The 14906-nt window shown below is 43.1% G+C and overlaps 1 protein-coding gene across 3 annotated transcripts in view; it reads left to right on the top strand.

The window, feature by feature from the left end:
• OXR1 (oxidation resistance 1) overlaps positions 1 to 14906 on the top strand; it is a 532223-nt gene that overhangs the window by 66045 nt on the left and 451272 nt on the right. For all 3 annotated transcript variants that reach the window (XM_006274553.4, XM_014611619.3, XM_014611620.3), the window contains exon 2: positions 1574 to 1653. In XM_006274553.4, coding sequence (XP_006274615.1) covers positions 1637 to 1653 — 17 coding nt within the window. In that variant the 5' untranslated portion in view covers positions 1574 to 1636. The remainder of the gene's footprint in view (positions 1 to 1573; positions 1654 to 14906) is intronic.

The raw sequence follows: 14906 nt of genomic DNA, 5'->3' as shown, positions 1-14906 counted from the left end.
GCTGAAGAGGTCCAGGTGCCCCAGTCTCTCCTCACAGGGCTTGGTCTGCAAGCCCTTAACCATATGAGTGGCCTTTCTCTGGACCCTCTCCAGGTTATCCACATACCTCTTGAAGTGCGGTGCCTAGAATTGCATGCAGTACTCCAACTGCGGTCTGACCAGCGCCCGATAGAGGGGAAGTATCACCCCAGTAGTATAGGGAATTAGATTGGGTTTTGTCAAAACTGCCTTAGGGACTGAAGTGATCCACAATTTTTCCTCTTGAGTGGGACTTGGTTGCCTAATTTCCTTGGAGGCTTTTGAAATTCCCGGCCAGGGAGCTTACTTCAAAGTGAGCATTTTAGAAACTGACCGTAATTCTAGATGCCCTGACTAGTTGTGATAAGGAGAAAGGAAGGGACGTATTCGTTGGGGGTGTGCGAAGTGGGCCGTATTTTATTTGGATTTGGCCTGATTAATTGATTCAGATCACTGGCCTGATTTCAATTCGAGCAAATCCAAATCTGAAGATTCGAGGCTGATTCGGAGAATAAGCAATTCCGCCATAGACACAGCTTTAAATATTTTTTCTACATACCTTGAGATACTAGGTGTGGCTTGTGAACGCTGAGATAGTGGGGTGGATGGAGCGTCCCACAGGAATGCAGGGGTAGGGAGGGGGGTCCGTCGCGTGCTTGGCAGTAGACCTGGAAGTGCACCAGAAGTGCTTCTGGTCCACTTCCGGGTCTACTTCCAAGCACGTGACGGACCTCGAAGGATCACTGAGTCCAGTCCTCTGCCCAGGGGCAGGAAATCAAAATTGTCCCACCTGTCAAATCATGTAATCACTATTTCTTCCAAATGAATAAATGCATTTGCATTGAGATTGCGTATTGCTCATTGTTTTCTTCTATATAAATAAAAGAAAAAACTTAAGAGTAATTATTTTGTAGCTATACCTTTTTGTCATGAACAGAACTTTTGGGAATTTTAGTAGCATTAAAGTTATATCAACTTTTTCAATTTTTATATAAAAATATATACTATCAGTGGCCTGTTCCTAAGATACTTCGTTTGCCTAAGGGTTGTCTGTGTTACAAAGCTCCTGCAGCTGGAACTTTGCTGGATTAGCTATTTTGGCTGAACCTCCAAGTGGAGATGCTGTATCTACAAGCAGAAAGGATTTTTCTTCTACCTTAACTATATCACCACCTCAAATAATGAAGCCAAAATGAAAAGAAAACCCTTTTTCTTGATATATCGACCTCTGCATTAGGGGTTTTGCTTTGTGATCATTTCATTCATCAGGCTAACATAGCTACGGTGGCAAAACTGTAGTCTAAACCTTGTAAAAGAATTTTTTTTTTTAAATCAAAGGTTTGTTTCAGTAGTAATACTTAATAAACAGACTCGGGTTTTGGTTGTACATCAACATGAATTTATTTGTTATCTGTATGTGTTTTTATATTTAAAATTACTGGTCTTTTTCTCTTTAAATTTAGTAAAAGATATTTACTAGTAAAGATGTTCAGAGTGTTAACATCCATTTTAGCTGCTTAGTTTGAAAAATCTCTCTCTCTCTCTTTTTGACCAGGTCAACTAGACCAGTGTCTGTAGTGCAGCAGTCTCATAAATGTGAAGCAAATCATCCACCATTATGTTTGGCACTAAAAGGTCAGTTTCTGTCACCTCTTCTGTCAACTTTTCCATCATTCAAAAAATGTACAGTGAACATAACTATGTTGTAACATTATGCAAGGCGCATAAACTTTTATATATTTTAGTTTATTTGTTGTACATCCCATTAGTTCTTTGACTGGGGAACAATTATTATTACCAGTAGCAGCATATGGGCAGAGACAGTAATGTTCTTGGAGCACTATTGGGCATAGACTGCCAATAAATAAAACTCTACTGGTGTCAGAGTGCATCCAGCATATGGTGGGGGTGTAGAAACTAAGTATGACTTCATTTTCATAATAACTCAAACCATCATATTGCTGTGATCTCAAGAGAGTTTTCTAAAGCTGCAGTTTTGAGGATTTCCTTTTTATAATTGATTTATTTTTATGGATTGTGGGAAGCTAAAAATAAGGGGAGACCAAATAATACTACTGAATGTAATATTTGTTTCCTACATAATGCTAGAGCAGAACTGATATTAATATTAAAAATGATGAAATAGCATTGAAGTCCTCAAAGCTGTTTTAAAATATTTTATTCTCACACAATGACCTTAATTTTTTCAGCGTTTTCAGGCAATAACAATTTGGAACTGATTGCTTCATCCAGTGATCTTGAAAGTTTATTCTGTTTATAACTACCTGGATTGTATTTTAAGTGCTATATGTTGAAATTCCGTTCCCAGATTCCTGTTGAAAGTTGGTCTATTTTGCTATATATGCTGAGCATGTTTTTGAGAGACATTAGCAAACCCTGGATACAAGAATCTTTGTCTGTCCTCTCTACCCCCCCAGGGACAGGCAATTATGATACAGACTGTGTCTACTGGAGTGTTCCTTACCTTGTGTAGAAATAAAGAGTAGTTGTTTATCATGGACTGCTTCCAGACTGGTTCCTTAAGTGTATCCATTTTAGGAGTGACAAGCTTAGGTACTTGGCCTCACAACAGTCATTGAGAGACTGTTCAAAGCTTAGGTTCTGTTTGCAGTCATGAAAAGAGTCAAGTACTTATGGATCATGGCGCTTCCTAGAGCTAGGCAGGGAGAGACCCTGACCACAGGAGCATGTCTGAAATTAGAGAGAGGTGGACGTTTAAGCATCTGGCTTGAGGCTGCATTCAAGGGCCTCCCTCCACTTAGGATCCAGGTCACCAAGTCCTCTTTGCCTACATCAGCAAGGCTTAGTGATGCCTGCCTTTTGCATAATAGCTTTGTGGTTAGAACACTCTCCCTGGCTAGGGTCAGACATTCAAAAAACCTGAGCCTGAATTTATTCAATCTTCACAAGTTAGTCTAACCTGGCTAGGCTGAACCATTTTGAAAGTGCACAGACATTCTCTCTGGAGTGAGAAAATGCAGGCACATGCCTGCAGTCGCTCAGGCTAGAAGCCGGGAGGTGCTAGAGCAGCCCTCCCATCTCTTCTATAGTGCTGAGCTGAGGAGGGGGCACAGCCAGGCCCTGGCAGGACACTCTGATTAGGAAGGGGTTTAAACCCCGACCCTGCGTGCATGGTCCTAGGTTTTTTCCCCACTCACTGCTCAAGGGGCAGGCATGTTGCCACCCCCCCAGCCCTGGGTTAGCACTCTGAGGCAAACGAGGGGTGTGGGGTGCTCACATCTGTTGATGTTACTGACCTTTTCAATCTCTCACCTTGCTGCTTCTTCTTCGTATTGTCTGCAGCAAACCTTGACAGGCTAGGGGGTCAGCAGGGAGCTGGTAACAGTGTTTAGCAGCCCACCAAGAAAACAAAGGCCTCTCTCATTAGCTCAAGCTCTTCTTAAACATCTTTTCCCAAGGAAGGAACGGAGGGTCATTACCAGCTACTTGTTAACTAGCTCCAAAAAACCCTAAGTGGACGCTGTCCTGTCTGCTTTTGTCCTGCCTACCTTTCACAGACCCCTCTCGGCATTAGCTAGCATAACACATGCCTAGGGTCCGTGCTGTGGGAAATGGGAGGCAGGATGGGGAGGGGGGGGAATCCCTGCCTGACCAGTGAGGGGGTGGTGGGACAAGGGAAAGCTAGGTAGACCCTGCTGTGCCTGCAGTCTCTGTTAGAGCTCTGGCTATGGAGCAAAGTGGCAGGACCAGCCCTGTTCTTTGGAGTAGACAGCCCAGCCCAAGGCTGCAGAGTATCAAGGATACTGGGGGACTCTGGTTTAATTTAAACCAGGAAGGGGTCTGAGATGGATATTGCATAAACCGGTTTGACCTAAATCAGTTAAGTCTAATGCTATGTTGAACCAGGTTTATCTTAAACCAGTTTCAGCCATTTTGAAACTGGTTTATGTGCACTGATCTTATGTTCTGTTACAGGTTTAAGCCAGTTTCTGATCACTTAAACTGTTTTATGTGTAATGTCTGTCCCTACTCCAGAAAGTGGGAGACCCATATCTCTTTCTACTTCCCAGGAGGGTGTCCTAACTGCTAGGCCATAGCATTCTGGGTGGAGATGCTTTCCATCCCTTCTGTTGAAGCTGGATCACAGGGCTATACACAATGCAAGTTGTGGGGCCAGGAAAGCAACCAAGAGGGAGAATACCACGTTGCACAATTATTAGGGCATGGGAGGGATTAGTTCTAGATTCCAGTTGGTGCTCCCAATCTATAAGTTTTACTTTAGATAATCATTGGATTTTTTTTTTTAAAGAAGCAATAACTATGGGAGGCTTATTTTTCTCTAAAATCTGAAGGAGGTCTAATATTGTATTGTCAATTATCGTACAAACAAATTATCTTTAACAAAATCATAATCTTGACTCAAAGCTGAAACTCTTTTGACACCAAATTGTCAGAGCTACAATGTGCAATATTTACACAGGATTTTTTTTTTACCTATTGTTGTTTTATATTTAAGATTCAGATTAGAATATAAATAATCTCTGTTTCATCTAGTTCTGGTTTAAATAAAGAAGTTAAAAAGCAATTGTTCCATCAGTTATTTTTCCAAAAGTACAGCTTCTGAGCAAGGAAAATATTTGTAAGCTCCTTTATCAGAAGCTCCACTGACAATGTGAACTGATACTATTAACAAAAGTGACTTCTTGATTTCATTTTAACTTGAGGCGATTTAATGACTTTAAGTGCTGAACTGTTGTAAGTGTTTTGCTTTGTCTTGTGTTTCATTCTCATCTTTTTTTATCTGCAAATTTCATTCTCATCAAATTTATCTGCAAAAATATTATCATGCAAATTTCTCTTCAGTTAATTGAATCTACAATAGGCACTAACATGAAAATAGCGGAGGTCAGTGTCTTTATTAAATTAATTTTTGATCCAGTTTTTATTTATGCTGCATACTTCCTGCAGTTGTGTAAGAATAGTTTTTTACAACATGACCTATATCATTGCCTTTTGTGGCAAGATCTTTAGATGGATGCTTTTTCTGTGAGTGTTACTTGCAGAAAGCTTAAATTTAATTTAATTGGGCTAAAATGTGCTTTCTCTACCAGTACAAGCTAGATAGTCTGTCCCCAAACCAGTGGGTTCTCAGTTTGGTAGGATTTACACTGTCTACCTTCTGTAGAAAACATGCTGTTTAGGTTTATTCTGTCTGAGGTTGTCCCTCGGCTCCCAAGCGGAGGCCTCACTGAATAGATGGTGTAACCCGATGTTATTTAATTCCTTTGGACTCGCTTCCACCTGTTGTGAGGGAAATTCTCCTTAATTACAAGTTCAGGTTTCAACTCCTTCAGTCTGAACCTGAGACTTCATTATAGTGTTGGGGTGGTAGGTGAATAATACCACAAAAGCCAGTTATGCAATTTTTTTCTTCTTTAGACAACAGAGCAAACTGTAGTGTGCACACTAATAGGAATAATGATAAAACAGTAAAGTCATAAGATATGATATACCTGAAAATTATTACAGATCTACTGAAAATGTTCTCTGGATTCTATATATCTGCTTTTATAATTCTGGAAATAGTTCTCTCAATCAAGCAGATCTAGTGGTGATTGTGAGCATTTAACATCATAACAATATTGCATTCTTTTTCAGACTCTTGTTTTGAATTATTCCTCCCTGCACCTACCTGCATGATTCTCCTAAATTAAATCTTTTCAGTATTCACTGAATTCAGGCAACAGCTGGAGCAGGATAGATGTGTGTCTTCATTGCATAGATTATGGAGAGCTGCTGCCTCAGTGGAAGGGAACTGCATGCAACTGAAGGTGATTGCCTGGTGGGATGGTAGAAACTAGATATGAAAGGGGAAAGGTCCCTTTGATGTGCACACATGGTCACTGGCTGCAATAAGCAAAGGGATTTCTTTTTTAAACATTTGCTTTATGGAAATGCATTTATTTAGCATTTAACTTTGTCCATGAGTATGGTTTTGTGCTGGACAACGAGTATAGGCCAAATCTGTTCCCACTATATGTTGTTTTTTTTGTCCAGGCACTCTGGTGTTCAGTAGCACAATCCTTGCAACGTGTTAACGTGAAGGTTCTTTGCATTGGTCATAATGTAAAAATACTGCATAATGGGACAGTTGCTCTCAAAACAAATGTTTTTCTTACCAGGCCGGTGTCATAATCAGCCATTGCTTAAAATATTGCAAAACATTCCATGATTGGGTTTGCAGCCTCAGTGTCTAAGACTAGATGGAAAAATGGACTACTCTCCTCATCCCCCTTTACATTGCCAGGCTGATAATCTTAGTATAATAGAAAAATAGGATGAGAAAGGAACTCAAGATGTGATCATAATTCAGCCTTACGTTCAGGGCAGGATCATTCCAGTTTAAACCATCCCAGATAATTGTTTGTCTAATCTTATCTTAGACGTTTTTAACAATGGAGATTCCACACCCTCTCTTGGTAACTTGTTCCAATGCTCAACAATTCATAATAATAATAAAGGTCTTTCTGATATCTGACCTAAATTTCTCTTGTTGCAATTTAAGACCATTGTTCTAAATCCTATTTCCTGAGCTACAAAGAATAATTTGACACTTCTCTTCAGAACCGCTCTCCATATATTTTGAAGACTTCTCAAACCCTACCTCTATCTTCTCTTTCCAAACTAAATAATCCCAGTTCTTCCACATTTTCCTCACAAATCATATTTTCTAGGTTGAATTGCTCTCTGCAGTTCCTGGGCATTTATACGTGTACTCGGGGGTGGGGGGAGAGAAGGGCATGCATTTTTATCGTACAAACAAATTATCTTTAACAAAATCATAATCTTGACTCAAAGCTCTTGCCTGCCAGCTCTTGCCTGATTTAATCAAGTCTGCTCCTACGCGCTATATGTCTGTCTTAAAGTGACACTTTCTTAAAGCATAGCATCTTAAATGGATAGGTGAGGTCTCACCAGGAATTAAAGATCTTAAGAATCTTTACAGATTTTAAGAATCCCTTCCCTTGATTTACAGATAATAATCTCTTCTTAATACTGTATGCTATTGGTCTTTTGTGCAACAGTGATGTACTTTGTTGGTTCATATTCAGTTTATAGCTCACTATAACCACAGGGTCTCTTTCTGTAGTTCTGCAGTCTTGCCAGTCATTCCCTCATCTGTATTTGTGCATATGATTGTCCTGTCCTGATTGCAGATGTTCTACTTATACATCGTTAATTTCATTAGATTAATTTTTGGACCATTTCTCCATTTTATCAAGGTCATTCTGAATCCTAATGCTGTTCTCCAAACTGTCTGGAATTCCACCCTGCTTGATGTCATCTGCAGATTTTAAGCGTGTACTCAATCCCATTATCCAAATCATTAATGAAGATGTTAAACAACACCAGACAAGGAGAGACCCCTGTGCAACTCGGCTCAAAACCTCATTCAGATTTTGACATTGAGCCATTGTTAACTTCTTCTTTTTTAATATGATGATCCAACCAGTTACGTAACAACCTTAAAGTACTCCTGTCTAGACAGTATTTCCTCAGCTTACTAATGAGTGTCATGAAACCCAGCATCAAAATCCTTGCTAAAGTATATAACATCTGCTGCTTTCTCTCATGCACAGACACTGTTGCCTTATCACAGAAGGAAATGTGTCATGGTATTATTCACCTACCACCCCAACACTATAATGAAGTCTCAGGTTCAGACTGAAGGAGTTGAAACCTGAACTTGTAATTAAGGAGAATTTCCCTCACAACAGGTGGAAGCGAGTCCAAAGGAATTAAATAACATGGGGTTATACCATCTATTCAGTGAGGTCTCTGCTTGGGAGCCGAGGGACAACCTCAGACAGAGTAAACCTAAACAGCATGTTTTCCACAGAAGGTAGACAGTTAGATAGGTGGTGCCTATCTTCAAGAAAGGGAGGAAAGTGGATCTGGCTAACTATAGGCCCATTAGCCTGACTTCTATCCCGGGGAAGATCTTAGAAAAGTTTATCAAAGAGGCCATCCTTAATGGACTGGCCGACGCCAACATCTTAAGGGATAACCAGCACAGGTTTGTTGCGGGTAGGTCTTGCTTGACCAATCTCATTTCCTTCTACGACCAGGTGACCTATCACCTGGACAAGGGAGAAGAGATTGATGTCGTATATCTTGACTTCAGAAAGCCTTCGATCTGGCTTCCCATGATCGCCTCTTGGAGAAACTGGCCAATTGTCGCCTTGGGTCCTCCACGATCCACTGGCTGGAAAATTGACTCCGGGGTCAGACCCAGAGGGTAGTAATTGATGGAAGTCACTCATCGTGGTGTCCTGTGACCAGTGGGGTCCCCCAAGGCTCTGTCCTTGGACCCATACTGTTCAACGTCTTCATTAATGATGTGGACACTGGAGTCAGAAGCGGACTGGCCAAGTTCGCTGATGACACCAAACTTTGGGGCAAAGCATCCACACCAGAAGACAGGCGGGTGATCCAGGCTGACCTGGACAGGCTCAGCAAGTGGGCGGACAAGACTCTGATAGTGTTCAATGCCGATAAATGCAAGGTTCTCCACCTTGGGAAGAAAAACCCGCAGCATCCTTATAGGCTTGGCAGTGCTACACTGGCTAGCACTATGGAAGAAAGAGACTTGGGGGTCATCATTGACCACAAGATGAACATGAGCCTGCAGTGCGATGCTGTGGCTAGTAAAGCGATCAAAACGCTGGCTTGCATCCATAGATGCTTCTCAAGCAAATCCTGGGACGTCATTCTCCCCTTGTACTCGGCCTTAGTAAGGCCGCAGCTGGAGTACTGCGTCCGGTTTTGGGCTCCACAATTCAAAAAGGATGTGGAGAAGCTTGAGAGAGTCCAGAGAAGAGCCACGCGCATGATCAGAGGTCAGGGAAGCAGACCCTATGATGACAGGCTGAGAGCCCTGGGGCTCTTTAGCCTGGAAAAGCGCAGGCTCAGGGGTGATCTGATGGCCACCTATAAGTTTATCAGGGGTGACCACCAGTATCTGGGGGAACGTTTGTTCACCAGAGCGCCCCAAGGGATGACGACTAGGTCGAATGGTCATAAACTACAAGACCGTTTCAGGCTGGATGTAAGGAAGAATTTCTTTACCGTCCGAGCCCCCAAGGTCTGGAACAGCCTGCCACTGGAAGTGGTTCAAGCGCCCACATTGAACACGTTCAAGAGCAAACTGGATGCTTATCTTGCTGGGATCCTATTACCCCAGCTGACTTCCTGCCCTTTGGGCGGGGGGCTGGACTCGATGATCTTCCGAGGTCCCTTCCAGCCCTAATGTCTATGAAATCTATGAAATTGGGTTGGTAAAGCATGACTTGCTTTTGACAAATCTGTTTGCTGTCTTGGTCACCTTGATATAGTCCAGGTGCTTAGAAGCAGATTCTTTGGTTACATGTTCCACAACCTTTCCAGTTATCAAGGTCAGACCAACTGGTCTATAATTCCTACATTCTTCTCCTTCCCTTTCTTAATGAGGGGCACTATATTTGCCCTTTTCTAGTCATCCAGCCTCCAGGAATACCCAAAGAGAGTAGACAATGGCTTTGAAATTATATCAGGCAATACCTTGAGCACTGTAGGATGCATCTTGTCTGGTCCTGCAGACTTGAAAATGTCCAGGTTATCTAAGTAATCCCTAATTTGTTCTTCTACTGAGCTGCTTATCTCCTCTGCAGCCGATGCTGTCAACTGTGTTCACCTGTGATGGCTGACCTCATTTGTGAAGACAAGTAAAAAAGCCATTGAATACTTCAGCCTTCTCTACAGCATTTATAACTAGGTTGCCCTCCACCTTTAGGGTTCATAAATGACTTTTACTTATTCCTCTTCTAACATTTGTAGAATGCTTTCTTTGTTGCCTTTTTGTCATTTGCTACCTGCAACTCAATATTTGCCTTGACCTTCCTGATTTTCTCCCTTTGTGCCCATAATCTCAAGTAACAGCTGAACCAGGCAAATATTATGAGCGGTGCAAAAAAGGAAATAAGGACACCAGCAGAAGCAGCTTGGACCATCAGTTCAGAAAATGTTTAACCTCTTTGGTCACTGCCAGGCCACTTAGAGTGCTACTGATTTCCTCTGCTTTTACTTGCACTCTTGCTTGGCATGTTAATAAAATGGTGTTCTTGGATTAAGATGCAGTCTAGCACATGTTGCTTCTCTGCTGCTGGGTAGCTTCGTATTCTTCATGGTCAATGAAGCTGAAGAAAGACTTTGGTTGCTTGTGTTTGGCATTCTTTTCCATTCTCTCTAAGATTGTGCCTGGCCAGGTGGCTATTCTTGTGCCCTTTTCTCTTACACATCCTCTGCCTCAAAGGGATAACTGTAAGAATTGTTTTCACTAAAGCAGATCAATAGGAGCATATGAACCCACATATTTAAAATGTAGCAGAAAATTATTAAAAATTGAATTGTCATAGATTCATAGATTGTTAGGGGTTGGAAGGAACCTTGCAGATCATCAGGTCCAGCTCCCCCACTCTAGACAGGAAGACAGCTGGGGTTAGGTGACCTTAGTGAGGTGACTGTCCAGTCTTCTCTTGGAAACCTTTGGGGTAGGTGACTGCACCACCTCTGGAGGTTTATTCCACAGTTTGGACACCCTGACTGTGAAGGAGTTTTTCCTGGTGTTAAGCCTGAAGCAACCTTCCATGAGTTTGTATCCATTGGTCCCGGTCTTCCCCAGGGATGCCGGGGAAGACCAGGACCAATATATCAGATATATATATATATATATATATAGACCAATATATGGTCAATTGACCAATATATGGTCAATATAGACCAGGACTCTATATCAGAGGAGTGCTTCTGATGCACTCCTCTGATATAGCAGTAAGTCACTATCAAGTCCCCTTCACCTTCTCTTCTTTAGGCTAAAGAGGCCCAGGTCCCTCAGCCTGTCCTCATATGGCTTGCCTTGCAACTCCCCGATCATACAGCTGGCTCTTTTCTGGACCCTCTCAAGTTTTTCCACGTCCTTACTGAAATGTGCTGCCCAGAACTGGATGCAGTACTCCAACTGCAGTCTCACCAGTGCTGAGTACAACGGAAGTATCATTTCCTTAGTTTTACACGAGATGCATCGGTTGATGCATGCCAGCATGTTATTTGCCCTGCTGACGACTGCCTCGAACTAACTGCTCACATTCACGCAATGGTCAATCATTATCTCTAGGTCCCTTTTGGCTGTGGTGCAAGTCAAGCTGTCACCACCAAGCCTGTATGTTATGTTGAGGGTTGTTTGCCCCCAGATGGAGCACCTTACACTTGGAAGTGTTAAACTTCATCTGGTTCCAGTCTGCCCAACTCTTGAGCCTGTCCAGGTCTGCTTGCATCTGCAGCCTATCTTCTGGCGTGACCACACTACCCCATAACTGGGTATCGTCCACAAACTGGTCCAAGCACGGATCCCTGAGAGACACAACTGGCCGCTTTGTGCCAGGATGACATAGATCCATTCATGACAACTCTCTGGGTCCTACCCTGTAGCCAGTTTCCCACCCACAGTTTCCCACATACTGAACCGTTGAGCAGCTGAGCCCACAATCTTCCAGTTTTCCCCACATGGGTATCATGGGATACTAGATCAAAAGTCTTTTGGAAGTCTAGGCATATAACATCATCTCCCGTGTTCAGGTGGCGAGAGACCTGGTCGTAGAAGGAGATGAGATTGGTAAGACAAGACCTACCCACGACAAAGCAGTGCTGGCTGTCATTCAGAATTTTAACTTCCATGAGTGTATCGTATATAGATTCTTTAATGAGCTTTTCCAGGATTTTCCCTGGGATATGGGTTTGGCTGATTGGGCTATAGTTACCTGGGTCCTCCCTCTTCCCCTTCTTAAAGATGGGCACAACGTTGGTCCTCTTCCAATCCTCAGGGATTTCCCCCGTGCACCACGAAATCTGAAAGAGCTTTGCCAGGGTTTCCACGATGACCTCAGCCAGCTCCTTCAGCACTCTTGGATGAAGTCCATCTGGTCCTGCTGACTTAGAAATGTCTAGCTTTTTTAGTTTGATATTGCACCCACTCAGCATCCACAGTGGGGAGGCTGTCATTCCCAGCATGCCCCCTATAAGCCAGGACGACATAGGGGGCATTGCTTGTCCTACGAGTCTGTTTTAATGTAAATTGTTTCACTCAATGTGACCTAGCTGCCTTCTTTTTAATAGAAAGTAACATTGCTTGAATATTGCTTGACATTTATGCTCTATTATATAGTAAACTTTTGCTATTTCTGAATGTTGTTGTTATATTGAAGTGCAAAATAATACCTGTTAAAACGGAGTCTTTTTAAACTTTACTATCATTTCCCACACTTTGAGCTCATGTGTCACAGCATTTTATCATTTCTAGGCATGCAAACTGACTGATATAAAAGGGCACAATAGCATGGGATTTAGCTACTGTAATTTTAAATTGGAGAGCAGAGTCTGAAATATACAGATTTATCCTATAGACCTGGAGCAGGATTTCCTAAAATTACAACACAAGTCCTAAAACTATAGTCACACAGATCAGCAGGTTCCCTGCTAAGATACCCAGGGCAAGGATAACCAAATCCCTTTGGTTGTCAGCCACCATCCTTAGCTTCAACCTCGTAGGCACCTTGTTAATGACCTTCAACCCCTCCTGAAAAAGTACAACTGACTAAAGGTAACATTGGGGAACAGACCTATTTTGGCTTATAGATAGTCCTCCAGCCTCATATGACATCTCTTCAGCAGCAGACTGCCTAACTCTTGTTCTCACCAAGACACCAGACCTTGTACTAGACTCAGATGCCAGTTGTGTCACCTCATTCATACAGACCACATCATCACTGGGCCAAATAGTGTGTGTTATAACATCTGAGGCTTATTTACCTGTACCTCTAGCCCCTGTGCTGTCTACCCTGGACAAATGAGGCAATCCTGTGGGTAAGAATGGATGAACATGAATCTAACATTAGTTCCAGAAAGACTCACAAGCTTGTTGCAGAACATTTTAACCTCCCTGGAGATTCCATCGCTGATCTCAGATGGCTGTTGTTCAACAGCAAAACTTCAGAAACAAACTTGCGTGTGAAATTGTAAGACAAGAAATCATCTAAGTACAGTTTAAACCAGGAATGTGGATTCTTACGCTATTACCTGGGTTAGCTTTTAATAACCCCTATGTCCCTCAAGGGGTTAACTGCTTTGATTTCCCCCTCCACTCTGTCCTATCCATCTTACCCCTCTCAGCAGTGCCCTGTCCTTTTTCCTCCCCCTTCCCTACCCTTTGTATTCGAGTTGCTGCTTTAGATGTAGAAGCTGTTTTTCATACAGTCCCTTCACAACATCTGATGAAATAAGCCAGCTGATTATGAAAACTTATGTTATGCAGCTCCGATTTAGTGAGCCTATAAGGTGCAAGTCTACCCTGCCTTCTGCCATGCAGCATTATACCATCCTCTGTAGTGGGGCAGCATTTTTTAAACTGGCTGACGTAGACTTTTGCATATTCTATTTAAAAACCTTTTCAAAGTTAAGCTTTTTTTATTCAATGTGATCGTCTTTCAGAGCTCACATCATTTTGTTCAGTGACAGCTTGGATTTTTAAGATTACATAACTCTACTGCAAAAAGCCAGACAGCCTGCAGTTCACTCTCTGTCCCTGTAGTTTAGAGTCCTGCATTCCAGCATGGAGGATAAATACTTTGACACATCATGCATTTTCACAGCAATATCAGCTTAACACACAGAGGAGCAGGGATGTGAGGTAGAGGGGGAAGGAAATGAGATTGAGACTCTTGTGAATGATGGCCTACTGAGATGGGAGATCTGCCTTGGTCATGTTGGTTTTCTACCTCACTCAAGTGCCACCTGACTCAAGGAATAAAGGATAAGGACCTAAATATTTATTGAAAGTTACCACATGCCTGGTCACACACTTTATTTTCACCATCCATGTCATGATCTATTTGATTCCTTAATTGCATATATGCCCACTGGACCATAATTCTTCACTTACCTCTCACATTCACTCAGGCTATGGATAGACATACAAAAAGCCAGAGCCTGAATTGATTCAATCTTTGCAGGTTAGCCTAACTTGCCCAGATTGAAGCAATTTTCAAGCGAATAGACATTCATGAAATGTAGGCACGCCTGCAGCTGATCAGGCCACAAGTCGGGGGGCGCTAGAGCAGCCCTCAGCTGCTGGAAAGCTGTGCTGGGGGAGAGGCCTGGCCAGCCCCAGCAGTAGCCTGGAGTGAGCTGTCCAGGAAGGGGGTTTAATTCCACCTTCCCTGTCCCACTGACATGGACCTGGGCCAGGGTCCACTGGGCGCTCCTCCCTTGCTGCTTCTGCAGCAACAGGACCTGGGGCGTGGCCAAACACTGGCAGGCATGGCCCCTGAGGCCTAGGGGGGTTATTTCTCCCTCTACCCCCACTGCCCCCAGGGGACGGCAGCCAGGATCTGCCTGCCCTGACAGCTGCTGTTTGCTCCTTGCAAGGGAGATAAGCCCCCTCTGCCAGTTGCTAGGGGGAGGGGTGAATAAACCCCCCGTTCTGCCCCACTGCCTAAGGGGGCATATCATGGTGTCCCGGGCCGCAAGACTGCTGCAAGAGGAGGCTCACATTCCGGGACACTGAGACGAGCTGCAGCCCCCATCAGGGTTGCTCCCCCCTTACCAATTTGGGTGTTGGGGATGAAGCCAGAGGTTGGCCTTCAAATCCATCAATGCTATCTGTTCTCAGCTGTCTCCTCCCTTGGTTTTCTTAATTTTCTCTCTTTTGCAAAGTTTCTCCTGCCAACTCCCAGCTCTGATGCATCCCCTATATCTATTTCCTCTACTTCTACTTATGTTCTGTAGAGCATCTCAGGAAAATCCTATAACAGGGC

The sequence above is a fragment of the Alligator mississippiensis genome, chromosome 3 (genome assembly GCF_030867095.1).
Source record: "Alligator mississippiensis isolate rAllMis1 chromosome 3, rAllMis1, whole genome shotgun sequence".
In the NCBI taxonomy this organism is placed as follows: domain Eukaryota; kingdom Metazoa; phylum Chordata; order Crocodylia; family Alligatoridae; genus Alligator; species Alligator mississippiensis.
The sequence above is the reverse complement of the archived record's forward strand: the minus strand, read 5'-3'. Positions and strand labels throughout refer to the sequence as shown.